Source organism: Cetorhinus maximus, chromosome 12, assembly GCF_964194155.1.
Source record: "Cetorhinus maximus chromosome 12, sCetMax3.hap1.1, whole genome shotgun sequence".
NCBI lineage: Eukaryota > Metazoa > Chordata > Chondrichthyes > Lamniformes > Cetorhinidae > Cetorhinus > Cetorhinus maximus.
The window spans coordinates 71,569,348-71,595,053 of NC_135890.1; the positions used below are offsets into that span (position 1 = coordinate 71,569,348).

General features: G+C 43.8%; 1 protein-coding gene across 1 annotated transcript in view; it reads right to left on the reverse strand.

Moving 5' to 3' along the window:
* LOC144687989 (radial spoke head 14 homolog) overlaps window positions 1–24,739 on the reverse strand; it is a 55,041-nt gene extending 30,302 nt beyond the window's left edge. The window contains exons 1-2 of the mRNA XM_078554648.1: window positions 24,694–24,739; window positions 3,498–3,723 (exon numbers count right to left, since the gene is read on the reverse strand). Coding sequence (XP_078410774.1) covers window positions 3,498–3,723; window positions 24,694–24,739 — 272 coding nt within the window. The remainder of the gene's footprint in view (window positions 1–3,497; window positions 3,724–24,693) is intronic.
* Window positions 24,740–25,706: the final 967 nt, after the last annotated feature.

The following is a 25,706-nucleotide window of genomic DNA, read 5'->3' on the forward strand; positions in this document are numbered from 1 at the left end:
TTCCAAGTCAAGATGCTGAGTAACCTGGAAAGGAACTTCCAGGCGGCAGTGTTCCCATCTATCTGCTGCCCTTGTCCTTCTAGTTGGTCAAAGTTGGGGGTTTGGAAGGTGGTGTCGAAGGAGCCTTGGTGAGTTTCTGCAGTGCATCATGTAGTTGGTACACACTGCTGCTACTGTGCGTCAGTGCTGGAGGGAGCAAACATTGAAGGTGGTGGATGTGGTGCCAATCAAGTGGACTGCTTTGTCCTGAATGGTGTCCAGCTTCTTGAGTGTTGTTGGAGCTGCACTCTTACAGACAAGTGAAGAGTATTACATCACACTCCTGATGTGCCTTGTAGATGGTGGACAGGCTTTGGGGAGTCAGGAGGTGAGTTACTCGCTACAGAATTCCCAGCCTCTGATCTGCTCTTGTAGTCACAGTATTTATATGGCTAGTCCAGTTCAGTTTCTGGTGAATGGTAACCCCCAGGATGTTGATAGTGGGGGATTTAGCAATGGTAATGCTATTGAATGTCAAGGGGAGATGGTTAGATTCACTCTTGTTGGAGATGGTCATTGCCTAACACTTGTGTGGTGTGAATGTTACTTGCCACTTGTCAGCCCAAGCCTGGATATTCTCAAGGTCTTGCTGCACGGACATGTACGCAAACCATTTCAGTCTATTCTATTCTATTATGAATGTGCTGTTTCATGTTAGGTGACAATTCAAAGGATGCTGGTAGGCATTCTGTACCTTACTGTTTAGGCTCTCGTATTTAATGCCAGGAGCTGGCTATCTAGCGAACTGTGCATGAGACCCAGCTCCACCTCTGAATGGGTGGCGCACTATTGCTCAGAACAAGCCCTGCAGCAAGGCAAAAACAGAAACACCTGGAAAAACTCAGCAGGTCTGGCAGCATCGGCGGAGAAGAGCACAGTTGACATTTCGAGTCCTCATGACCCTTCAACAGGTTCTGTTGAAGGGTCATGAGGACTCGAAACATCAACTGTGCTCTGCTCCGCCGATGCTGCCAGACCTGCTGAGTTTTTCCAGGTATTTCTGTTTCTGTTTTTGTTTTGGATTTCCAGCATCCGCAGTTCTTTGCTTTTATCCCTGCAGCAAGGCACCATTTAGGGTTGCAGGCCTTGACAAGAAATTAGGACAATACAGTAACAAAAAACCCTTGCAGTTATAAAACACCTTTAAAATACACTTCACAGAGGCATAATTAAAAATAATGGGCACTGAGCCAAAGGAGATATTAAGAGTGGTATCCAAATGCTTGACCTCGACTTTGGTTTCAAGGAGAGCCTTAAAGCAGCAGGGAATGGAGAGGCAAGCAGTTTAAAGAAAAGGCTGATCCTAACCAAACAAGTGTTATTCAACAATGTCACCCCATTCAAACACTAAAGCAAAAATTCACCTGCACATTTGTTCAACCAGAGCTATTATCTAAACTTTGACTTATTCTAAAATGGAGCAAGAGCTGCAACAGGCCTTGGAGATCTCGAAGGAGCAAGGAAACAGAGAAATTAAATTTGGAAGTACTAAAGCTGAAGGATTACTCACTGACTGGTGAGGCGCTCTATGTTTTTGAATTCAGCCAAAAGCTGGATAACTCACCCTGCATTAAGACACATGGGAACACTGCCACTTGCAAGCTGCCCTCCAAGTCACTCACCATCCTGACTGGAAATATATTGCTGTTCCTTCACTGTAGCTGGGTCAAAATCTTGGAACTCCCTTCCTAACAGCACTGTGGGTGTACCTACATCACATGGACTGCAGCGGTTCATGAAGGCAGCTCACCACCACCTTCTCAAGGGCAATTCTGAATGGGCAATAAATTCTGGCCTAGTCAGTGATGCTCACATCCCATGAATGAATGAATAAAATAAAACTTGTTGCCCGGGATCTAACAGCCCTGATGTGAGAGTCAGTTTGAACTTTCTAAGCTCACTAGTACTTTTAGTACTTCAGCAAATTCATTTCAAAACCTTATTTTCTCTCCAGTTAAATCGCACCACCAATTTAATTATGAGGAAACTGATTGTCCAAGTGAGACAAAAGCAAGGTATTTATTGGGCCTTCAGGTTCATGCTAAATTCTGTGCGACATTCCACATTGGAATTCAGCTGTGTCAGTCCTTCTCCTCCCAATGAAACTTACACATGGTGAGGCTCCCAACGATATTAAACTCTTCTCTGCACTATATGCTCATCTATATACTGAGGGCATTAATACTGGAGAAAGAGTCTTGTGCCAGAGTGACAAACATCACTGCCTCTGAGCCAGAAGCTTTGGGTTCGAGTACCACCCCAGGACTTGATGGCCAAGGAAGGTGGCCAAACAGGTTGAGTATCAACTTGTAAGCTCTTCTAACATACGCCAATGGTGGGTAGTAAGAACGGGAGAGATTCCTCATCAGCCATGAGATGGAAAGAAAATTGGAGTCCCTACCATCACTATCCATAGCGCAACATGCATGTAACAGTGTATGTTACACAGCAACCTAGACTCCTTGGGGGTTCCAACTGGCTGGGTGGCCAACAGCACAGGGTTTGATTCCTGTTCTGGCTGGGGAGGATTCGGGATCTGCCTCCTTGACCTACCGTGGTGGAGGTCGTGGCGCTATGGGTCAGACCTGCCTCCGGGCAGAGAACTGAAGAAGATATTACTGGAGGCTTTGGGCAGAATTTTACGACAGCAGGATTTTACAGTCCTGCCGGAGTCAATGGAGTTCAGAATGACAAGCTGCATTTTACAGCCCCGTCCCCGCTGTGACGGGGCCATAAAATTCCGGCCATTGTGTTCTTAGCTGAATTCTTCAACATGCATCGCTGCAGTGCAAGAAGGGAGACATTAAGGTTAAAACCACTGAAGAAAAAAAGATGTTTGGTTTCAGCAGTTTAAAATGGTTTGTGAGCAGGACATTATCCCCAAAATGAGAAACTCAACCACAAACTTCAATAGTAAAGCATGTGAAGCCACGTGAAGCTTCCAGAGACACCTTCACCAATCAGCTGTAGGGAGGGGAAAGAGAGAATGGGAAGGAGACAAGCAGCAACAACTGTAATCAGAGCCTAAAGTTTCTTAGATCAAGAGATGACGGCTGTGGATGCAGTTATGAGGGAGGCAGAGTTTTGGATCCCATGGAAAATTGAGGAAAAGGGAAAAAAATGCAGCTAATGGGATGGTTCCTTCAGAGAGCAGGCATAGACACAATGGACCAAATGGCCTCTTTCTGTACTGCTAAATTCTATCACTGTAGTTTCAACCTTATCTGGCTGGCAGCTGATGGGATTGGATTCCCTCCCCACTATTTTACTTTTTACTGACTTCAGTGGAGAGTAAAATTGGACGGGGTGAAAACGGACAGCCAATCCAATCCTATAAATTTCTCACCAGCCAGGTTAGGTTAAAATTAGCACTTATTGTTTTATGGTGTTTGGAGTAGGATTTTGACTGATGTCCAGTTAATTGATTGGGTATACAATGCAGAAAGCTGGTACTTTACCTGATGTTCATGAGAGCTTCTGCAGCCAGACTCCTCATGGTTGCAGAACTATGAGTGAGCTTGCTCTTCAGCACTGATATGCCCTCAGCGTCCAGGGCCTGCTTAGTGTCCACGAGCAAACAGAAGTGCAGAGTCTTCAATATCAACTCCTGAATCTCATCCAGCTCTGTGCGCAGCTTCATAATCAGGTCAGGAACCAGGCCAGCGTATACGATCGCAGTAGCACCTGAAGGAAGAGTTTAGTGCAAGTATTTAGGAGACATTGTAATAAGCTCTGTAATGAAGGTAGTATTCCAGCTGTCACAGCAGTTCCTAATTTGGGTAGGGGGGAATGGGAATGAGCTATGGCTCACACTCCTGATCACTGGCCTGCTGCTCAACGTATGTACATAGATGTTGGATATGGGCTGGACACTAAGATTTTCGGTAATTCAGTTGTAAGGTGAAGCTACAGAGATTGGAGCACCCTGGAGAACAGGAGGTACAGAGGAGCCTGATAGGGGTGCTGGAAATGTTATGGCTAAAGATACAATGAGTGCTAATACTTTGTACATTATCATAAACTATACAAAGTATGTGAAATCAAGTTCAGAGAGCAAAGGTGAACAGAGATGGTGGTGGGTGTGATTTTAACATAGAGCTATAGCGCCCTAAACAGGAATAATTTTGTATTAGAGTTCTATATGACTCTGTTTTTATGTGGTATAGTGGTTTATGTTTTAATAGTGTCCCCCAGCCTGCCACCACCACCACCCCCTCTCCAAAAACACCAACTAGAGTGAAAGTGGAAGCTGTCTTCATTTTCTGGGTTACCAGTGTGGGTCAGATTCACAGAGTCATCGAGTCATCTCCAGACAAGGCCCCTGATCAGCAGGTTATCCAGGGATAATCAGGTTAAACTAGTTATGATGGGATTTGAACAAAATGTGAACGGTGAAGCATCAAGTCATTTTCTGCACTGAATGTACCACTGTAGATAGATTGGTGGTTTTTCATTTGGAACCTGGGGAGCGGGTGAGAGTACAGCACATTATTCTATAATTTTTAGTTCAGTTTAGGTTGTATCTTAAGCTGACAGCCAAAGATTTTGTGGGAGGAACACAAACATATTCATGTATGAACAGTACAACAGTTATAGGAATTGGTATCTTGCACATGATCAGATTATGTAAGAAATACATGCAGAAGAATATGTAAATTCCTGTGGATTAATTTGATCTTTGTTGTTAAAAAAGTATTAGTTTTAACCATATCTTTCTATGTTTTCAGTTTTTGTGTAATGAGTCTCCTTGTAAATACATTAGGCTATTAGTTTTAGCCTGAATGTAACAGTCTGACATTTACCGAGTTTGAGGGGCCAGGAAAGTCTGGCGGGCAGTAAAGTTTCATTGTTCATTCTGGAACACACTATCGCACTCACATTGTGCATCAGTGCAGACCAGCAGTCTGCTGGAATTCTTAAGGGACCCAGAAGGAGAACTCTTCCCTCTGCCCACCAAAATAAAAATAAGCAAGCTATTAGGCCATATTGTGAGCAGCTTCCAGCTCGTCCCTTTAAGGATATCTGGTTCGGCTGCTCAAGGCCTGGCAGACTGGGCAGAGCCTGCATGGCACCTGCACCTGCACCTGAAAGCTGTACTGGGGGGCCTTGGGTGTTAAAGAGGAGATGGGTGAGTTGCTTCCCCATGTAATTTTCAATTTTCAATTGGTGTTCACTCGCTTTTCAGGTGAGAAACAGGTAACCGAGAGTTGAAAATTGTCCCATGTTATTCTTGTAACTTTTGACAGACTGCCCCTCAGAATATTTTCTTCTGTCTCTAGGACAGGCCTTGTGGGTCAATAGCTTGCCCATACTCATTGACTAAGTTCATCCACAAAATTTAGGGGCTTGTGCAAGGCTTCAGTACATAGATTCATATCCCTGTGTGAATCGCTACCTTCAGAATTGGAATCACCTCAAAGAAGAAAATTAAAAGGACATAAACAAAAACATTTCTGAAGGAATGAATGTTACTGTTACAGAAAAATAGCACCTCGAAGGCCTGGTAAGACACTCTCTCATGTTTAATTCATTCTCATTTTCATTACGATTCAATAGTGTAGTTACAGAGACTCTAGGGCCGTATCTGTTTGTTCACAAGTTAAATACTGCTCTTGAAACAATTGTCAAAGTTTAGTTTAAGGGTAATCTCCATTCAAGTCCATTCAGTAGTGTATATGCACATCCAATCATGTCATAACACTCATCACTGGTCACATTCCACTATCAAATTACTTTTAAGCACTTTGGTGAGAAAAATCTGTTTTGCAAATCTTTATGCTGGAGTAAGTATCGCTCGCATAGCAACTGCAAAATGGACACACTGTGCTGAATTATACCAAAACCCAGGAAGTCCCAGCGCGAGAACTAAAAGCAGGCCCCAAACCCACGTGGTCAGGCAGTGGGACACAGCCAGGGTTTCTTTGGTGTGACCAGTTAAGAGACTGCTGTCGGGACCACTGTCCAATTGAAGAAGGCAGTCTGCCTCTCAGAGGTGCTGGTCCAATCAGAGGCTCAGCAGCTCGGCCCAATCAGCGGACCAGCAGCCTGGCAACCTCAGCGGCACCACCGAAAAATGTGGCCACTGCTGAGTCTGTGGAGAAAAGTAAGAGAGCACCTTCATATTGAGGCAACCTCGATAGCCAGATGTTTTTTATACTGTGTCGGGTGCAGGCAGGCCCCGGTGAGTGGATGGGTGAACCTTCCAGCAGTGGCATTGGAGCCGCAGGTGGGGGCACACCCCGGGCTATAGATCAGCCATTAAGGAAAGCCCCCACTCCCAGAACTTCCTGGGAGATCCCAAGGGTAAATGCTGGTGGGGGCAGGCTGTCTATAAGTGAAGAGATGGTGACGGTGGGGAGGTGGGGGGAGCGTGCCAAAGTACTGAAGGGATGCTGGTGTTTGTGGAACTGTACCTCAGCCAAGGTCGGCCCATTCAGGATAAGAGGGGAAGGAAAAGAGGAATGTTGGAAAAAACACAAAGTTCAAATCTTATAGAATAACAACATTCCATTGCACCTCATTGGACTTAAAGCTGTGAGACCCAGTGAAGACTGTTGTTAAATTAAGTAACACTCACACAAAACATACCTCCATTAAAAACAGTAACCTACATACAGTATTTCTGTTTTGAAATATTAAAATAACAGGTTGCCAAATTGAATTTGAAGCAATGAATTTTGATAACCTACTGTTGACGCTCCAGCAGTGAGGGGAGGGAAAGAACAGAAGCAACATTCAAGATTTTAATCAAAGGGTTTAAAATATTAATGCATCCATGTTGATAAGATGATGGTTTCTCTCTCTCTCTCTCGCTGTCTAATTCCTGTCGCTCTGACTGCCTTGGACTCATGCTCATGCTTGTATCAGTCTCTCTCTGTCTCTGACTTTACACAAGGAAGCTAGAAAAATTGGTTATCTGCTTGTCACTTTAATTAGAGATGCTGGGAATGCCTAAGGATTGGTAAGTAGCCAACATGGCACAAACCCTGAAAATAAGGTATGGGGATAAACTAAGAAACTGTAGCCGAATGTCTATTCTGCAGATGTTTCACAAGGCACCCTGAAAGCGGGATTAAGGGTATACTTAAATTGGTGTATTACATAAAATCTACAGCACAGAAACAGGCCATTCAGCCCAAATGGTCTATGCCAGTGTTCATGCTCCACACAAACCTCTTCGCATCTCTCTTCACCTAACCCTGTCAACAAAGCCTTTTATTCCATCTTCCTTCACGTGTTTGCCTAGCTTCACTTAAATGCATCCATACTTATTGTCTAAACTACGCCTTGTGGTTGCGAGTTTATAACCAATGGTTTTGGTAAGTTTCTCCTGAATTCTGTATTGGATTTGTTAGTAACTGTCTTATATTTAGACCAATAGTTATATACTTCATTATAGTTTTAACTTATACGCTGTGTGACCTCTGTAAACCTACACTCACAACATTTCATTTAATTGCTTCTAAACTTCATTTCAAACTTTAAAAAAAAAAATTAATTCATGGGGTGTGGCCATTGCTGGCCGGGCCAGCATTTATTGCCCTTCCCTTGCTGCCCTTGAGAAGGTGGTGGTGAGTTGCCTTCTTGAACCGCTGCAGTCCATGTGGTGTAGGTACCCCCACAGTGCTGTTAGGAAGGGGGTTCCAGGATTTTGACCCAGTGACAGTGAAGGAACGGCGATATATTTCCAAGTCAGGATGGTGAGGGACTTGGAGGGGGACTTCTAGGTGGTGATGTTCCCATTTATCTGCTGCCCTTATCCTTCTAGATGGTAGTGGTCGTGGGGTTGGAAGGTGCTGTCAAAGAAGCCTTGGTGAATTCCTGCAGTGCATCTTGTAGATGGTACACACTGCTGCCACGGTGCGTCGGAGGTGGAGGGAGTGAATGTTTGTGGGTGTGTTGCCAATCAAGTGGGCTGCTTTGTCCTGGACGGTGTCAAGCTTCTTGAGTGTCGTGGGAGCTGCACTCATCCAGGAAAGTGGGGAGTGTTCCATCACACTCCTGACTTGTGCCTTGTAGATGGTGGACAGGCTTTGGGGAGTCAGGAGGTGGGTTACTCATTGCACGATTCCTAGCCTCTGACCTGCTCTTGTAGCCACAGTATTTATATGGCTAGTCCAGTTCAGTTTCTGGTCAATGGTAACCCCAGGATGTTGATGGTGGGGATTCAGTAATGGTAATGGCATTGAACATCAAGGGGCAATGGTTGGATTCTCTCTTATTGGAGATGGTCATTGCCTGACACCTGTGTGGCGCGAATGTTACTTGCCACTTGTTAGCCCAAGCCTGGATATTGTCCAGGTCTTGCTGCATTTGGGCATGGACTGCTTCAGTATCTGAGGAGTCGCGAATGGTGCTGAACATTGTGCAATCATCAGCGAACATCCCCACTTCTGACCTTATGATGGAAGGAAGATCATTGATGAAGCAGCTGAAGATGGTTGGGCCGAGGACACTACCCTGAGGAACACCTGCAGTGATGTCCTGGAGCTGAGGTGACTGACCTCCAACAACCACAACTATCTTCCTTTGTGCTAGGTTTGACTCCAACCAATGGAGAGTTTTCCCCCTGATTTCCATTGACTCCAGTTTTGCTAGGGCTCCTTGATGTCACACTCTGTCAAATGCGGCCTTGATGTCAAGGGCAGTCACTCTCACCTCACCCCTGGAGTTCAGCTCTTTTGTCCATGTTTGAACCAAGGCTGTAATTGGGTCAGGAGTTGAGTAGCCCTGGCGGAACCCAAACTGAGCGTCAGCGAGCAGGTTATTGCTAAGCAAGTGCAGCTTGATAGCACTGTCAATGACCCCTTCCGTCATTTTACTGATGATGGAGAGTAGACTGATGGGGCGGTAATTGGACGGGCTGGATTTCTCCTGCTTTTCGTGTACAGGACATACCTGGGCAATTTTCCACATAGCCGGACAGATGCCAGTGTTGTAGCTGTATTGGAACAGCTTGGCTAGGGTGTGGCAAGTTCTGGAGAACAAGTCTTCAAAACTATTGCCGGAATATTGTCAGGGCCCATAGACTTTGCAGTATCCAGTGCCTTCAGCTGTTTCTTGATATCATGTGGAGTAAATCAAATTGGCTGAAGACTAGCATCTGCTATGCTGGGGACCTCCGGAGGAGGCCGAGATTGATCATTCACCCGGCACTTCTGGCTGAAGATTGTTGCGAATGTTTCAGCCTTATCTTTTGCACTGATGTGCTAGGCTCCTTCATCATTGAGGATGGGGATATTTGTGGAGTCACCTCCTCCAGTGAGTTGTTTAATTGTCCACCACCATTCATGACTGGATGTGGCAGGACCGCAGAGCTTAAATCTGATCCATTGGTTGTGGGATCACTTAGCCCTGTCTATCACTTGCTGCTTATGCTGTTTGGCAAGCAAGTGGTCCTGTGTTACAGCTTCACCAGGTTGACACCTCATTTTAAGGTATGCCTGGTGCTGCTCCTGGCATGCCCTCCTGCACTCTTCATTGAACCAGGGTTGATCCCCTGGCTTGATAGTAATGGCAGAGTGGGGGATATGCCGGGCTATGAGGTTACAATTTGTGTTTGAGTACAATTCTGCTGCTGCTGATGGCCCACAGTGCCTCATGGATGCCAAGTCTTGAGTTGCTAGATCTGTTCAAAATCTATTCCATTTAGCACGATGATAGTGCCACACAACATGATGGAGGATATCCTCAATGTGAAGGCGGGACTTCGTCTCTGCAATGACACTGCGGTGGTCACTCCTATCGATAGTGTATGGACAGATGCATCTGCAGCAGACAGGTTGGTGAGGATGAAGTCAAGTATGTTTTTCCCTCACCATCTGCCACAGACCCATTTAGGGGTTGGCCAGCTCAGTCAGTAGTGGTGCTACTGAGCCACTCTTGGTCCCCACCCAGAGTATATTCTGCGCCCTTGCCACCCTCAATGCTTCCTCCAAGTGGTTTTCAACATGGAGGAGTACTGATTCATCAGCCGAGGGAGGGTGGTACGTGGTAATCAGCAGGACGCTTCCTTACCCATGTTTGACCTGATGCTATGAAACTTCATGGGATCCGGAGTCGATGTTGAGGACTCCCAGGGAAACTGCCTCCCAACTGTATACCAGAGTGCCACCACCTCTGCTGGGTTTGTCCCTCGTTGGGATGGGATATAGCCAGGGGTGGTGATGGTGTTGGCTGGAACATTATCTGTAAGGAATGATTCCGTGAGGATGACTATGTCAGGCTGCTGCTTGACTAGTCTGTGAGATAACTCTCCCATTTTTGGCACTAGCCCCCAGCTGTTAGTCAGGAGGTCTTTGCAGGGTCAACAGGGCTTAGATTACCATTGTCATCTCTGGTGCCTAGGTTGATGCCAGTTTCATTCCTTTTTTGTGACTTGTAGCAGTTCATTACAATGGTTTGCTAGGCCATTTCATTGCTGTGGATCTGGAGTCACATGGAGGCCAGGCAGATTTCCTTCCCTAAAGGGCATTAGTGAACCAGATAGGTTTTTACAACAATCGTTCCATGGTCATTGTTAGACTTTTAATTCCAGATTTTTACTTAATTCAAATTGCACCATCTGTCATGGCAGGATTCGAACCCCGATCCCCAGAGCATTACGCTGGGTCTCTGGATCACTAGTCCAGCAACAATACCACTACGTAATCACTTCCCCATCATGAGTTCATCGTCACTCCCTTTCAAAGTCTTCCTCTGCTAATTCTATTCCATTATCCATCACATATTCCATTACATTGCATCTAATATCTGGTATTTGCTAGTATAAAATTTAACTTGGCCTTTGTCTGACCAATGGCAGCACAGATCTAAAACCTTCAGCAATACTTTCAACAGTATCCTTTGTTCATTCTACACTGCCTATTTCAGTATAGGCTGCAAAGCTCAGAAGCTTATAATTGGCTTATGTGACCAGGTCATTTATTTAGATAAAAAACAACACAGGTTCAAGCATTGACCTTGCAACATTCCATTAAGTTTAACATGTACACCTCCTCACTGATTTAAATATTCATTGATACCACAATTGTATTGCATGCAATTCCATCAAAGTAATTGGATTGCGAACCTATTCCTTCCCCCCAAGTGGACCTTTCTGAAACATAAACATTAAGTTAATGAAGTTATTTCCACTTTCCCTTTAATTTTTATTTCTCCATTCACTGGATGTGGGCACTTTTGGCAAGGCCAGCATTTACTGCCAGTCCATAATTGCCCTTCAGAAGGTGGTGGTGAGCTGCTTCCCTGAACCGCTGCAGTCCATGTGGTGTATCCATCCAGAGTGCCCAGAGTGCCGTCAGGGAGGGAGTTCCAGGATTTTGACCCAGCAACAGCGAAGGAATGGTGATATAGTTCCAAGCCAGAATGGCAAGTGGCTTGGAGGGGAACTTGCAGGAGGCAATGTTCCCATGTGCCTGATGCCCTTATCCTTCTATGCAGTAGAGATTTTAGGCTTGGGAGGTGCTGTCGAAGAAGCCTTGGTGAGTTGCTGCAGGGCATCTTGTATATGATACAGACCGCTGCCTCTGTGTGCAAATGGTGGAGGAGTGGATGTTTAAGGTGGTGGATGGGTTAACAATCAAGCGGGCTGCTTTGTCCTGGATCTAATGGGTTGCATCCTAGAATTTTGAAGGAAGTAGCTACAGAGATAGTGGATGCACTGTTAGTCATCTTCCAAGAATCCTTAGATTCTGGAAAAGTCCCAGGGGATTGGAGAACGGCCAATGTAACACCCTTATTCAAAAAGGGAGAGAGAGACAAAAAACAGGTAACTATAGGCCAGTTAGCTTAACATCTGTCATTAGGAAAATGTTGGGGTCTATTTTAAAGGATGTAATAGCAGAGCATCTAGAAATACATAATCTAATCAAGCAGAATCAGCATGCCTTCATGAAGGGGAAATCATGCCTAACAAATTTATTAGAATTCTTTGAGGAGGTAACAAGCAGGAGGGATAAAGGGGAACCAGTAGATATAATATATTTGGATTTCCAAAAGGCATTCGATAAGGTACTGCACATAAGGTTACTTAATAAGATAAGAGCCCATGGTGTTGGAGGAAGTATATTAGCATGGATAGAGGATTGGCTAACTATTAGAAGGCAGAGAGTTGGGATAAGGGGGGCATTTTCAGGATGGCAACCTGTAACTAGTGGAGTGCCTCAGGGATCAGTGCTGGGGCCTCAATTATTGACAATATATTAATGACTTAGATGCGGGAAGCGAATGTATTATCGCCAAATTTGCGGATGACACAAAAATAGGTGGGAGGGCAAGTGGTGAGGATGACACAAAGAGTCTACAGAGGGATATAGACAGGTTAAGTGAGTGGGCAAAAACTCGGCAGATGGAATATAATGTGGGAAAATGTGAGGTTATGCACTTTGGCAGGAAGAATAGAGGAGCTGAATATTATTTAAATGGAGAAAGACTGCAGAAGGCTGCAGCAGAATGGGATTTGGGAGTCCTTGTGCATTAGTCCGAAAAAGCTAGCACACAAGTTCAGCAGGTAATAGGGAAGGCAAATGGAATGTGGGCCTTTATTTCAAAGGGAATGGAGTATAAAAATAGGGAAGTCTTGCTAAAACTATACAAGACACTAGTTAGACCACACCTAGAGTACTGTGAACAATTTTGGTCCCCTTATCTAAAGAAAGATATACTGCCATTGGAGGCAGTCCAGAGAAGGTTCACTAGGTTGATCCCGGGCAAGGAGGGATTTTCTTATGAGGAGAGGTTGAATAGGTTGGGCCTGTATTCGTTGGAGTTTAGAAGAATGAGAGGCGACCTTATTGAAACATATAAGATTCTTAGGGGGCTTGACAGGGTAGATGCTGAGAGGTTGTTTCCCTTTGTGGAAGAGTCTGGGGCCAGAGGGCATGATCCCAGAGTGAGGGGCATCCATTTAAAACAGAGATGACGAGGAATTTCTTCTTTCAGAGGGTAGTCAATCTGTGGAATTCTTTACCGCAGAGGGCTGTAGAGGCTGGTTAAGTATATTCAAGGCTGAGATAGACAGATTTTTAATCAGTAAGGCAATCAAGGGTTATGGGAAAAGGCAGGAAAGTGGAGTTGAGGATTATCAGATCAGCTATGATCTCATTGAATGGTGGAGCAGACTCGATGGGCTGAATGGCCTACTTCTGCTCCTCCGTCTTATGACCTTACGGATGGTGTCGAGCTTCTTGAATGTTGTTGGAGCTGCACTCATCCAGGCAAGTGGAGAGTATTCCACTACACTTCTGACTTGTGCCTTTTAGATGGTGGACAGGCTTTGGGGAGTCAGGAGGTGAATCATTCACCTACCATTTTCAATTTTAAAAGGCTTAACGGTGTGGTAAGAGGGAATCAGCACAGATTTATGGGAGGAAGGCATCGCCTAATAAATTTACAGGAGCTGTTTGAGGCAATGATGGACTGTGTTGACAATGGTCTTCTGTGCATGTGACTAGGCCTAACTAATTTCAGCTACTGACCATCCCCCCCATCATAAAATCAGAACTGGAGTAGATGCTGATTGCATTGCATTAAGCTCCACTCACAATTACTCAGATAATGAAGCAATCCATGCCCACATACAGGCTTCAAATGATAATTGGCAAGTAACAGTCATGACACCCAAGTGCCAATAATGACTGTCTCCAGCAAAAAACAGTGTAACTACCTCCTGTGACATTCAATGGCTTCCCTATTTTCAAACCCAAGCCCATGCCTCTCCCCCACAACCCCCCCAATCCCATTCCAGCCAACATCCTGGTGGCTGCTATTGGCCAGAACTCAACTACAGCTGCATAAATGCCTTAGGTCCTAAAGCAGGTCAGAGGCTGGGAATCCTGTGGCAAGTAACTCACCTCCTGACTCTCCAAAGCCTGTCCACTGTCTACAAGGCACAAGTCAGGAGTGTGTTGGAAGACCCTCCACTTGCCTGGATGAGTGTAGTTCCCACAACACTCAAGAAGCTCGAGACCATCCAAGACAAAACAGCCTGCTTGTTGGCACCCCATCCACCACCTTAATACATTCACTCCCTTCACCACCAATAGCAGCCTCCAGGATGTTGACTAGACTGGGGGAAATTGGGTTAGAGAGGATGGGAGAGGGGTGGGGTTGGATTTAAAAATAGGGAAGCAATTGAACGTCATGGGAGATAGTTAGACTGTTTCTTGCTCGAGACAGTCATTGCCTGGCATGGGTGGCATGAATGTTACTTGCCAATTATCAGCTGAAGCCTGTATGTTATTTAGGTCTTGCAGCATGTGCATTATGCCTGCAGTGTGCACCATCTAGATAACGCACAGCAGCAACTGATCAAATCTTCAGTAGCATCATCCATACCTGGGGCCTCCACCCACCTGGAAGGACAAAGGGCACACGGGAACACCATCACCTCCAAGTCATAGCCTATCCCAGCTTAGAAATAAAATTAAGGGAAAATTGGAGAATACTTAAGGGGTGGGTGATTGAATGGGGTCAATTTTTGGGACCAGACAGGTGGACTGCAAATTTTTCTGGTTTTTTTTGGGATGTGGGCGTTGCTGGCTAGACCAGCATTTAGTACCCATTCCTAAATGCCCTTGAGAAGGTGGTGCTGAGCTGCCTTCTTGAATTGCTGCAGTCCATATGTTGTAGGTGCACCCACAGTGCTGTTAGGGAGGAAGTTACAGGATTTTGGCCCATGGTTGTGCTTTTTCCTATGAGAATATGTATATAATGTGAAAACTGATAATCAATATGAGATTCGGGGCGATATAGCTTTAAGCCCGTCACTGACCTGCTCTCAGCAGAATTCTGGTGTTAAGCTTCCTGCTCAGACAGGTGAATGGCTCACTCACCTGACTGTAGAGGACTGTTAGACTTTCGTTTTCACAAATGGTTGTTTACAGAGTTCCAAACCTGGTTTAATTAAACAGTTGTTCCAAGTCACTGATGCATCAAATTAATGGTTTGGCAAATATTTACCTCAACATCTCCTGCAGCAAGTGACAGTACGCCTGCATGGACTGTTGATTCGTGATGATAGCATTGAATTCTCAAGTCCAAAGTTACTGTGGATTTTCTGAGCCAGGCCAACAATTAAACATGCAGCCCAGTTCAAAGTCTAACATTCAGCTGATATTCCTGCCACTTGCTGAGTTCCGCTAACATCTATCTATTTGATCTGTAAACACCAACCTGTGTTTGAAGCCTAGATTTCACAATATTACACCTTCTTTGATTTGTGTTTTTGCAAGAGTTCTAGATAACCATAGGTTTCATTTTAATTAAATCTTGTCAGAACTGCAACAGAACGTTAAGCAAACAGGGTTTCTGGGCAATAGTCCAGATATTTGGCCATGCAGTTTGAAGCTTGAAGGCTCACGATTAATGGCCTTTTATCTTCCAAGGGCCCCTTGTACTGTGGGACTGATCATCTGCCCTGTGCTTAGTGAGCTGATTTTCAGCACTCTCATGCTGTGGGCACTTTAAGTCACCTTATTAGCAAAGCAAGTGGTGGATGGTGTGGAAACAGATCAGTCAAGGGTCCTAGTTCCTGATCACTGCCCCTTGACTCTCACTAGTTAGAAGCAATGTGTTCATGTGGGCTGGACATGATTGCCCCCACAGTTGAATAGCTCAAAGGTGTGATGCAGGCAATTTCCCAATCAGCCACTGTGACTTCAGGGGAAGGTCAGAGGAAACCCCATTTCCTTGGTTTATCAGTAGTTTCTGCCAGAGTTACAGCAGCTGATTGGGCACTCCACCTCTCCGGACACACCTCAGCAACACTGTCTTGGGTCTCGAACACAGAATAGTTGCCTGAGCCCGGGTAGCAGAGAGCAAATATTAGCTCCACTTAAAATCTGAAATTGTTTGTCCAAAAAAGTATTAAAGTGAGACACCCACCACTTGGTGATTTCAAGGAAACAAAATGTTGGACGCCACTAGGCTGCATCTGAAAAGGGAAAGGTTTATTTAATGTTTCATGAGTACTCTTTCATCACAACAGGACTGACCAGAACAATAGGCAGATCAGTCCACTAATTCAGGTTCAGCAGATAAAAGCAAAATACTGCGGATGCTGGAAATCTGAAACAAAAACAAAATTGCTGGAAAAACTCAGCAGGTTTGACAGCATCTGTGGAGAAAGATAAAGCTAATGTTTCGAGTCCGTATGACTCTTCTTCAGATTCAGCAGAGTTCAGTGGAATGGGTTTGAAGTTAAAAACTAATTTAAACAATTAAATGAGCTGCCCGACCAACCCTAAGGTTGGCGGGCAGGTGAAGAGCCCAGGCGGCCTTGGCATTTTTCATGGAGCCTCATCCACGGGCGGGATGAGGTTTCATGAAGTATTTAAAAATTCAATAAATTTTTTAAAAAAAATCATTGACATGTCCCAGCTCAGGTGACACTGTCTCATGAGGGGACATGTTTTAAAAGTTTTCAAATACTTTATTTAGAAATTTTAAACTTCTTGTGCCTCAGGAAGATTTCTGCGCTCTTTCACGCACATCCAAAAGAGCGCACTCCCGACTCAGGGAATCCCCCTCCCACCCACACAGGGAGCGCACAGTGCTTCCGGGCGAGCGTCACGCTGGGCAGGTCTTAATTGGCCCGCCCACGTAAAATAGCGGTGTGCACCCGATCGTGGGAGTCGATCGGGTTCACGCTCGCTCCCGCCCGCCCCCGCACAACCCCCCAACTGGGGTCAAAATTCAGCCCTGTGTTCCTACGTTGTTCCTATATACTGACTTTATTAACAAAGGGGTCTAATTGATTTAAAATGTTCTAAACAGAATTTAAAATGGAAGATTTAAAAGATTCTTTACAATTGAAAGCTCACCTCAATGAGGCATGTATTGCTAAGTCACAGAGGCATGATGGTATAGAATAAGGTCATTCAGCCATTGAGGCCATGGCTCCAAAATGGAAGGGAAAGCAATGGATTATTAGTAGGTGACAGTTGATAGGCATGAGGTCTGGCTGTGAAGTGGGTAGCGTCCCTGCTTCTGAGACAGAAGTCCCCACTGGGACTTGATGCCCAAGGAAGGTGTATTCATAACGCAGGCAAACAGGTTGAGTATCAACCTATAAACCCCTCCAATGTGCCTATGGCAAGTGGTGAGAGTGGGAGAGTCTCTTGGTCAGCCAGAACCTGCAGAAGACAATGGCAAGCCACTGCAGTACCTTGCTAAGCATAACCATGGATCAACACTTGGAAGTCCATGGGTGTCAATGCCCTCTTAGGGCATGGTACCTGAAGAGAGAGAGAGAGAGAGAGAGAGACAGTTGATAAGGCACATTTACCTTGTGTCATATCTGCCCATTACCTCAAAATAAATGCCCTGAGATTGTGGTAATTAGTCCACAAAGGAGCATTGGTATCTCTCTCCATTACAGAGAGGCAATTGGTTATATGTAGCTTGAGGGGCAGCGCTCCATTAGCAGGGACAAGGTGAGGAGGTAGACTTCCATGACCTGCTACAGCTGGTACAGGGTTTGAACATGTGCTATTGGCATCATTATGCATCACACTCTCACCATCTAGCTAACCTGCCCGCCCATCTGTTTGAGATTTGTAGATCCAATGGAAGCACACACCCTGGATCCTGATGGATCCTCCATCTTGTTGCTGGATGAGATGCCTCCGGCTCTGGCCTGGAAAATCATGTGAAGCCACTTCAGTCAATCAGCTTGCTTCATGGTCTGATGGAAAATGACATCTTGATAGAATATACTGATGCAAGGGAGCAATGCAGCGCTTAATTTCCTGGGTTATTGTGTGTATCATGACTTTTTTTAAATAAATTAATTACATCTTAGTGTTAAAGCAAATACTGACAACAACCAGCAACAATATAAATAAAGAGAAAGATCATTCCTAGAATTCCTAGAAAGGTAATCCATTCGTTCAATTATTTTCAATTTTATTCTCAGTCAATTTTTAGACTAATACTGACAGACAAATTGCTGATTACCTTCTCCTGAATTGGAATATTAATATTTAATTACATCTAATTAATATTAACATTTCTATTATAAAATAGTTTCATATCAACAAATGAACAAGGAGCCCTCAAGCCTGCTCCACCATTTAATTAAATCATGGCTGATCTGATAGTAACCTCAAATCTACATCCTGCCTACTCCTGATAACCTATCAACCCCTTGCTTACTAAGAACCTATCCACCTCTGCCTTAAAAATATTCAAAGATTCTGACTTTTCAGGGAGAGAGTTCCAAAGGCTCACAACCTTCCTGAGAGAAAAAGATTCACCTCATTTCTGTTTTAAATGGATGGCCCCTTATTTTTAAACAGTAACCCCTAGCTCTAGATTCTCCTACAAGAGGAAACATCCTCTCCGCATCCACCCTGTCAAGGCCCCTCAGGATCTTATATGTTTCAATCAAGTCACCTCTTTCTCTTCTAAACTCCACCAGGTACAAGCGTAGCCTGTCCAACATTTCCTCATAAGACAACACGCCAATTCCAGGAATTAGTCTGGTAAAACTTCTCTGAAGCGCTTCCAACGCATTTACATCCTTCCTGAAATAAGGTGACCAGTACTACACACAGTATTCCAGACGTGGTCTCACTAGTGCTCTGTATAACTGAAGCATAACCTCCCTACTTTTGTATTCAGTTCCCCTCACAATAAATGATAGCATTTTATTAGCTTTCCTAATTACTTGCTGTACCTGCACACTAGCCTTTTGAGATTCATGCACTAAGATACCCAAATCCCTCTGCACCTCATGGCTCTGCAATCTCTCACTATTTAGATAATGTGTCTCTCTTTTATTCTTCCTGCCAAAATGGACAATTTCATATTTTCCCACATTATACTCCATTTGCCAGATCTTTGCCCACTCACTTAACCTTTCTATATCTTTTTGAAGCCTCCTTATGTCCTCTTCACAAATTACTTTCCTACCTATCTACGTGTCAACAGCAAATTTGGCAACCATGCCATCCATCCCTTCATCCAAGTTATTTATACAAAATGGAAACAGTTAAGGTTCCAGCACTGATCCCTGTGGCACACCACTCGTTACATCTTGCCAACCTGATAAAGGTCCATTTATGTCTACTCTCTGCTTCCTGTTAGCTAGCCAATCTTCTATCCATGCCAACATGTTACCCCTATACCATGAACTTTTATTTTCCACAACAACCTTTGATGTGGCACTTTATCAAATCTCTTCTGGAAATTTAAGTGCAGTACATCCACCGGTTCCCCTTTATCCACATGTTACTTCCTCAAAGAACACCAATGAGAACATAAGAACATAAGAAATAGGAACAGGAGTAGACCATTCGGCCCCTTGAGTCTGCTCTGCCATTCAATAAGATCATGGCTGATTTTTTTGTGTTTCGATTTCCACATTCCCATCTAACACCGATAACCTTCGATTCCCTTGCCTAACAAGAATCTGTCTACCTCTGCCTTAAAAATATTCAACGACCCCGCCTCCACCACCTTCTGAGGCAGAGAATTCCAAAGTCGCACAACCCTCTGAGAGAAAAAAATTCTCCTCAAATCTGTCCTAAAAGGGTCATCCCTAATTTTAAAACAGTGCCTCTTATTTTTGGACTCACCCACAATAGGAAATATCCTTTCGACGTCCACCTTGTCAAAGCCATTTAGGACCTTGTATACTTCAATCAAATCACCCCTCACTCTTCTAAGCTCCAGTGGAAACAAGCCCAGTGTGTCCAACCTTTCCTCATAAGACAGCCTGCTCATTCCAGGTATCAATCTAGTAAACCTCCTTTGAACCTCCTTTGCATTTACTTCCTTCCTTAAATAAGGAGACCAAAACTGCACACAGTATTTGAGGTGCGGTCTCACCAATGCTTTGAAGAATTGAAGCATAACATCCTCACTTTTATGTTCAATCCCTCTCGTAATAAAGGCTAGCATTCCATTAGTCTTCTTAATTACTTGCTGTACCTGCATACTAACCTTTTGTGACTCATGTACTAGAACACTAGATCCCTCTGCACCTCAGAATTATGCAGCCGTTCTCCATTTAAATAGTACTCTGCTTTTTTGTTCTTCCTCCCAAAGTGAACAAATTCACATTTTCACACATTAAACTCCATTTTCCAGATCTTTGTCCACTCACTCAACCTATCCATATCCATCTGCAACCTCCTCTTCACAGCATACCTTCCTACCTATCTTTGTCTCATCTGCAATTTAGCTACCATGTCTTCATTCCCCTCATCTAAGTCATTGATGTAAATCATAAGAAGTTGAGGCCCCAGTACAGACCCCTGTGGGACTCTACTTGTCACATCCTGCCAATCAGAAAAAGACCCATTTATGCATACTCTCCGCTTTCTGCCAGCCAGCCTATCTTCTATCCAAGCTAATATGTTACCCACTACACCATGTGCTTTTATTTTCCATAATAATCTTTGATGTGGCACCATATCAAATGCTTTCTGGGAATCCAAGTACAGCACGTCTACAGGCTCCCCTTTATCCACTGCGCATGTTGCTCCTTCAAAAAACTCCAGTAAATTGGTTAAACATGATTTTCCTTTCACAAAACCATGCTGACTTGCCCAATTGCCTTGAGCTCTTCTAAGTGCCCAGCTATAACCTCCTTAATGATCGATTTTAATAACTTCCCCAAGACAGACGTCAAGCTAACTGGCCTATAGTTTCCTGTTCTCTGCCTCCCTCCCTTCTTGAATAGAGGGGTTATATTTGCTACTTTCCAATCTGATGGAACCTTTCCAGAATCTAGCAAACTTTGGAAAATTAACACCAGCGCATCTACTACCTCATTAGCCACCTCTTTTAAGACCCTAGGATGTAGTCCAGCGGGACCCGAAGACTTACCAGTCTGCAGCTCCATCAATTTGCTCAGTACCATTTCCCTAATGATTTCTATTTCACCAAGTTCCTTTCTCCTGTTTACCTCCTGATTTGTAGCTATAACTGGAATGTTTTTTGTATTCTCTATAGTGAGCACTGAAGCAAAATATTTGTTCATTTCTTCCTCCATTTCCTTATTATCTACTATAACTCCCCACTGTCACTCTCTAGAGGACCAACACTCACTTTACTTACTCTTTTCCTTTTTAAGTAACTGTAGAAACTTTTGCTATCCGTTTTTACATTCCATTTACAAGAATAAGTTGGTTAAACATGATTTCCCATGTTGACTCTGCCTGATTACCTTTAACTTGTCCAAGTGCCCTGCTATAGCTTCTTTTATAATAGCTTCTAACATTTTCCATATGGCAGATGTTAAGCTAACTGGTCTGTAGTTTCCCGCTTTCTGTCTCCCTCCCTTTTTGAATAATGGAGCTACATTTGCTATTTTCCAATCTAATGGAATCTTTCCTGAATCTAGGGAGTTTTAGAAAATTAAAACCAATGCATCAACTATCTCACTAGCCACTTCTTTTAAGACCCTAGGATGAAATCCATCAGGACCCAGGCACTTGTCAGCCCACAGCTCCAACAATTTACTTAGTACCAGTTACTTCTCTAGTGATTTTAATTTTCCTGAGTTCCTCCCTCCCTTCCATTTCCTGGTTTATAGCTGCATCTAGGATGTCACTTGTATACTCCATTCTGAAGAATGATGCAAAATGCCTGTTCAATTAATCTGCCATTTCCTTGTCTTCCATTATCAATTCTCCAGACTCACTTTCTATAGGACCAATGCTCATTTTGTTAACACGTTTCTTTTTAAAATATTTATAGAAACTCTTACTATCTGTTTTTATATTTCTGGCTAGCTTTCTCTCGTATGCTAATTTTCCCCTCCTTATTAATCTGTTAGTCATTCTTTGCTGTTCCTTATGTTCTGTCCAATCTTCTGGCCTTCCACCTATCTTTGCACAATTATATACTGTCACTTTAAGATAAAAGCAAAATACTGCGGATGCTGCAAATCTGCTGGAAAACTTTTTCTTTAAGTTTGATACTGTCTTTAACCTTTCTAGTTAACCACAGATGGTGTGTCCATCCGTTGGACTTTTTCATACTCGTTGGAATGTATCTATTCTGTGTATTCTGAAATATCCCCTTAAAAATTTGCCACTGCATCTCTATTGACCTATCCCTTAACCTAATTTGCCAATTCATTTTAGCCAGCTCTGCTTTCATGCCTTCATAATTACCCTTATTTAAGTTTAAAAACATAGTCTTGGACCCACTCCTCTCGCCCTCAAATTGAATGTAAAATTCAAGCATATTATGGTTGCTGCTACCTAGGGGCGCCTTCACTATGAGGTCATTAATTAATCCCATCTCGTTGCACAGTATCTGGTCTAGTATAGCCTGCTTCCTGGTTGGGTCCAGAATATGCTGTTCTAAGAAATTATCCCAGAAACATTCTATGAACTCTTCATCTAGGATATCTTTGCCCATCTGACTCTTCCAGTCTATATGTAGATTAAAATCTCCCATGATTATTGCCATGCCTTTCTGACAAGCTCCCTTTATTTCTTCCTTTATGCTTCCTTCTACCATGTGGGAAGCCGTACATGACTTCCACAAGTGACTTCTTGCCTTTACTATTTCTCATCTCTACCCAAACCGTTTCCACATCCTGGTTTCCTGAATTTAGGTCATCCCTCTCTATTACATTCCTTGTAATTTTGTGTTTTATTTAAAAGCTTTCTAATGGATATTGGCAAAAAATGTACTTCGTAGTGTGAAATATTATTTGTTTACAATTTAATTATTCATTTTAGCATAGGGCATAAGTATATATTTATGCTGCAATGTAATAATTACAGGGGTGGTAGCATTGTGGACCAGCCATATAAATAATGTGGCTATAAAAGAAGAGCAAGGGCTGCCAACAAGTGGCTCATCACCTGACCCCTCAAACATTCCCCACCATCTACCAGATCAGATCAGGAATGACATAGAATACTCATCACTTTATTTGAATGGTTTAAACTGAAACTACAACCAATAAACTCAAGACTATCCAGAACAAAGCAGCCTGTGAATTCAGTGCCCCCTGCCATGGTACTAATATCCACCCTCTGACATGCTGTGGCTGTAGTATGTACAATCTATGTGGTGTGTACTGTTAGCTGTGTCTTAGTTGGTAGCACTCTCACCTCTCTGTTACAAGGCTCTGGATTCAAGTTCCACTCCAGCACTTGAATGCAAAAATCAAAGCTGGCACTCCAGTGCAATACTGAGGGAGTGCTCAGAGTCAGCAATTCTGTCTTTCAAATGAAATGTTAAACTGGGCTGCATCTGCCTGCTTGGGTTGAGATTTTAAAAAATCCCATGACACTATTTTGAAGAGGAGCAGGAGAGTTATCCTTATTTACTTAATCTCTCAATCAACAACACAGAAACAGATTATCCGGTTATTATTGCTTTGCTGTTTGTGGGAGTTTGCTGTGCACAAATTGGTTACTGCATTTCCTACATTACAACAATGACTACACATCAAAAAGTACTTCATTGGCTGTAAGGCCAATGCTCCTAAGGTGCTTTAAGATATTCAGTGGTCATGAAAAGTGCTACATAAATGTAAGACTTCCTTTTCTTTTTGCCCTCCAGACACATTCTAAAGTTACTTCGAAGCACCTCTCCACCATCTTGTAGCTTCACCTCCCGCCCCTTCAATCTCTGCACCAGGAAGGATAAGAGCAAGAATAAATTAGAAACATCATCAAGTGCAAGTCCCCCCCGCCCCATGTCATACATTATCATATATCATCATTCTTTCATTGTTGCTGGGTCCTGGGATGCCTATCTACCACCATTATGGGAGCTCCGTCGTCACAATGATTAAAGTTGGTCAAGGAGAAATCCCACTGCCACTCCCTCAGGGCAGGAAATAAATGCTGGCCTTGTCAGCATTGCCTATATCCAGGGAGCAGACAGAGAAAATTGTATCAAGTCTCTGATTTCAGAACTGGCCTCCAAGAAGCTTACACAGAGACCAGAATTCGATGGCAATATAATTGGGGAAAATACTGAATGTAGGTCACTCTGGTGTAACTCTCTCTGGTCCCAATCTGTTTCTAACTGGGTGATGCCTGCACTGGCTGACTCAGGCTATAGATCTGTTGAATTACACAGCTGACATTATTTGTTCCTTCATTTTACAGTGAATCATCAAATCCCATCGACATTCTGTATATTCATGCCATAAAATTGTTTAATCTCAAAGAATTGAATCTGAACCATTGGAACATTTTCAATTCCAAGTAAACAATATTATGAGAGCATTAAGGGACCATTAGAAAACAGCGTCTGCATTAGTTTCAGCAGGGACGTTCATTTAAACAATGTCCTTTGAAGATCTGCATTCAAACTTGCAGTTCCCTGAGCAATCATGACACAGAAGTAATCAGGTTTCCTTGCAGTAATGATGCAAATGAGTCAGTGGATACAATTTCTTTGCACCAAGGGGTAGTGAAAGATAGCTTTCTGATAAAAGAGTTTATTGATATAGGAAACACAGTAAATAAGCCTATGTAGAAACTATGGAGCACTTAGAAGAGAAAATCATATTGGAAATCTTGCCTTGATTTGATCCTAAAGGATTTACTCATGTTTGGGAATGACATTCAGACCTGTAGCTCCACTGGAGAATGCACCTGTGCTGCTGCATGATGCATTGCCCACAATGCACCCCATGTTGAGAAGGGCACTCGTGTGGGCATCCCTTACCTATGTCAGTAGCAGCCTCTGCCAAGTTGGAGCCGAACACCTCCATACTCTTTAAAGTGATGGGGGCAGACTGTGGTGTATGGGGGAGACTGTGGTGTATGGGGGAGACTGTGGTGTATGGGGGAGACTGTTATGTAATGGTAATGTCACTGGACTAGTAATGCAGAGGTTAAGGCTAATGCTTTGGTGGCATGGGTTCAAATCCCACCATAGTACAATTCAGGAGTGTTATGGAATACTCTCCACTTGCCTGGATGAGTGCAGCTCCAACAACACTCATGAAGCTCAACACCATCCAGGACAAAGCAACCCACTTGATTGGCACCACATCCACAAACATTCACTCCCTCCACCACCAACACACAGTGGCAGCAGTGTGTACCCATCTACAAGATGCACTGCAGGAATTCACCAAGCCTCCTTTGACAGAGCCTTCCAAACCCATGACCACTACCATCTAGAAGGACAAGGGTGACAGACAAATGGGAATACCACCACTTGGAAGTTCGTTTCCAAGTCACTCACTATCCTGACTTGGAAATATATCACCGTTCCTTCACTGTTGCTGGATCAAAATCCTGGAGCTCCCTCCCTAACAGCACTATGGGTGTACCTACACCACATGGACTGCAGCAGTTCAAGAAGGCAGCTCACCGCCACCTTCTCAAGGGCAATTAGGGATGGGCAATAAATGCTGGCCTAGCCAGCCACATGCCATGAACAAACTTTTAAAGAGGCAGCTAGTAGAATTTGAATTCAATAAATTTTTAAAAAATCTAAGTGGTGGTGAGCATAGCTGCCTTCCTAACTGACAGTCTCTTTTTGATTTCCAGCTGGTGCAATCTTTCTAAAGCTAAGACATGGCAGGGCAGCTCGGTCCTGTGGAGTGTATGTCTTGAATTACATGGGACCTTGTGGACGCTTTTGGTGTCTGAGATGGCCACATGTGTGGGAGGTTTCACCAACTGCAGAAACTTGAGCTCCGGGTTTCAGAGCTCAAGCAGTGGCTGGAG